The sequence below is a fragment of the Coffea eugenioides genome, chromosome 2 (genome assembly GCF_003713205.1).
Source record: "Coffea eugenioides isolate CCC68of chromosome 2, Ceug_1.0, whole genome shotgun sequence".
NCBI classification, from domain to species: Eukaryota; Viridiplantae; Streptophyta; class Magnoliopsida; order Gentianales; family Rubiaceae; genus Coffea; species Coffea eugenioides.
The window spans coordinates 15,156,421-15,159,804 of NC_040036.1; the positions used below are offsets into that span (position 1 = coordinate 15,156,421).

General features: G+C 37.7%; 1 protein-coding gene across 1 annotated transcript; it reads left to right on the top strand.

Moving 5' to 3' along the window:
• The first annotated feature begins 1,242 nt into the window (after positions 1-1,242).
• Positions 1,243-2,013, top strand: LOC113757568. The gene has a single exon (XM_027300764.1). It carries the CDS (start codon positions 1,243-1,245, stop codon positions 2,011-2,013), a length of 771 nt encoding a protein of 256 aa, XP_027156565.1.
• Positions 2,014-3,384: the final 1,371 nt, after the last annotated feature.

The window sequence follows — 3,384 nt, forward strand, 5'->3', positions numbered from 1 at the left end:
AACCTTCTCTGCACCAGCCTATATTTTAGTGTAATTGAAGTTAGGTAAATTCGTCATTTATATGTTCTTGACATGCAATTATAGTAGGAAGTCTCCTCCTTATTGGCCCCCATTCTACATTAATTAAAGAAGGCAGGTAAATTTATCATGTAACATGACGCTAATAAAAGTATATTGGGGGGATTCCCTCCCTTGCTCAGTTGATCAATCATCTACTACTATTTGAGGAGTTTTCTTTCCTCTCCAACCCACATATTCCATTATTTGACCTTTGCTAAATTCATCGCAGCTTCCCTTTTCTACCTAGTAAACTCATAATTTACTTTCATAAGAAATAAGATTTTTTCCTCTTCCTCCCGTCCACATTCTACATTCATTGATATGTGAGCAAAACTCATTATGTAGGACAAGGGTACAATTTCCTCTTCCCTCTAAAACACATCCTATATTGATTGAGTTTGGTGGATTCACTCTTTACTCTTTGCTACTACTACTACATTTTTTATTATTATTATTTTGGCCTCAACATTTACTGCTACTAATCAAACAAACTATACAGGTATTATGATAGTTATTCACACATCATAATTTCAGAATTTCTCCCAGCTTTTTATTTATTTATTTTTTATCCTTCCTGCCCCCAACTGTTAGGTCAGAATTCAAACACTGAATCTGACAAACGAACAAAAAATTTAAGCTATTGGTGCAACCCCAACTCTTCCAAACAAAATTCAAAAAAAATCTTGGGGTTGAATCTCCGCATATAAAATTCACATGGGTAGGTCTTGGTATTAAATTGTAGTACTTTACAATAAATTATCCCATAGCACATTAAAAAGGGTTTTCACTTCCCTTTCTTTTTACACTTATATATAGTACTCCTACCATACAGTATCAAGAAATGCATCCACCCCTGTAGAAGCTAAATCAAGTCTTTTATTATTTGATAGTTAATTGTTAATTTCTTGTAATGTTTTAGGCGGTGGAAATTGTCTGTCCTAATTAGAATTGGTCTCGGTTGATTGATGTCCAATTCCGAAATTGATTTTGATTCATTAGACGGTGCGGACTAGTCTTTAAGCAAATTTGGAAACTTTAGTGATCTATATATATGTGTTGCTACTCTGCTTCCTTTATAGTTTTCGATATTCCGCTGCAGGTTTTTTGTGAGATTTGTTTATTGTTAGTTTCCTTCTACAACCCCGCCAAGAAAGTACCAAAACTTCTGTTTCTTCTTCCATGATGGCTGCACAATCCAAGACCCCGGCCACTGCTCAGCCACCAACTACCACCAATGTCCGCCCACCTCCACGGTCTAACACCTCCTATCAGCCCCGCCCATTCTTCTCATCACAACTACCACCACCAGCACCACCCACTCACCGCAACCAGCCTCGCAATGCTGAAATAATCCGGCGAGCGGACAGCATTTTCTTCTGCATAAGGCTCATATTTTTAGGCATTGGCTTGATTGTCATCCTTCTCTGCTTAATGATTTTCCACCCTGATCTTCCCACGTTCCGGGTCGACTCGGTAACCATCTCCAACTTCAATATTTCCACCACCACCCCTCCCCTTCTCTCCGGCTACTTCAACATTGGACTGACCGTTGAAAATCCTAGCAGCAAAACTACCTTCTCGTACAGCCACCTCGAGGCCGGAATCTACCTCGGGTCCAATCAACTCTCGGGGACAACCCTCCCGCCGTTTACTGTGGCAGAGAAGATGAATGCAACCGGGATCAATGCAGAATTCTCCGCGGTTAGGGCTTACACATACTTGGCTGAGACTCAAAATCTGGAACTCTGTTTGAAGGTTCAAATGGAAGTTCATTCCAAAGCTGGTTTTTGGAGAGAAGTGCAATATTTGGAGGCCTCTTGCCCGGGATTATTGGTCAGTGCTGTTAAGACTCAAAAGAATGGATCAAGTTCTGATGTTTGGAGTCTAATTGGAGGAGTTAAAGCCTGCGAGGTTTCTCAAGAAGCCTATCAATCCAAGTCTGTAGAAAGATGAGATGGCGATTATGAAAAATTTATGAGTAGCTTTAAAGTAAGATGAAAAGGTGAGATGTATTTACGAGTGATGTAAATGATCTTAGTGATGGGCACAAGACACCGAAAGTCTGAATTAGGGGATTATTGATGGGATCATGAATTGATGATGGTTTTTCAGCTAGTAGGATAACTTAATGATTCCATGACTGATTGATTCTCCAAGGTTTATGAAGCATTAATACACTGGTTAGTAAAATACAGATGTTAATCTGTTGCCTAATATTTTGATTGATATGGAATTCTTGGTTTACGTACGTGTCTTTCGTGCTGCTTCCAGAAACCTTTTGTTACTTTTTTTTTTTTTGAAAGGATTCGAGTCAGTACCATAATTATTATTGGCTGATTAGTTGATTCACAAATGTAAAGAATAATAGGGATGTTGTCATTTTACACCATCCAAAAAGCAAGGAGAGTGGCGATTGTTGAATTTAACAGTGCGAGGCACAAATCAAGAAGGTGAGAGTTTAGGGGTGCACTTTGCAATTAGTGCTACTCGTATTCTCTTATGGATAAACATATGGTTCAGACCATTGTTGTACTCAATCCTAATAAAAGTCTTTTGTCCACAATATAGATTTGAAGTATTGGTGGACCTTATAAGCAAGTGATTTTGCCAACAAAAAGTTTTTGGTCTTTCTCTTACACCATCTGTTTTTGCACAAAAAACGGGGTCGGGTCGGTTACTTTTACCAACCAATGAAAATAAAAGGGGAACAGAAAGAAATAAACTCCCACCCTTCACGTCATGTTCGTAGAAGCCCCTGCATGGTAACTAACTTGTTGCCAAGAAAAGTATAAGAAAGCGAGGGAAACTTGTCAACACAAATTGTAAAATTTTTCCATCCTTTTTCTTTTCCTTCAAATTTTTGCAAGACTTCGTAGGAATGTGCAAGGAAATTTTGATGCTTGTAATGACTAACTTTCTAGTCACATAGACATTTAAAGAAAAATGAGTTTTGTTTTCCTTTACCTCAGCTTCTATATTTTGCTTTACCACAAACCGTCCAATCCAGAGAATCCTAGGATTGAATTGATAGGGCACATGATATAGAGGATTAGTATCACTTAAACAAAGAAATTTACATCAATTCAACATATAGGGCACCGGAATGGGGAGATAAACTTTCCAATCTTGGATGATCATAAGCCCTATTTACTTCTATGAGACCCTATGAAGTAATACAAGGGCCTGTTTGTAATGCAAAAAAAAAAATATCCATGATGTCAACTAGCTAATAGGTATATATTATTGCTAAAGATTTAATGCAACTTATTTTATTAGTCATTTTTGAAATCTTGTAAATTAAAATTAGGGCATGATTAAGTGTAG

Coding starts and splice junctions, on each gene's coding strand:
- LOC113757568 (XM_027300764.1), top strand. CDS start 1,243: ATGGCTGCACAATCCAAGACCCCGGCCACTGCTCAGCCACCAACTACC.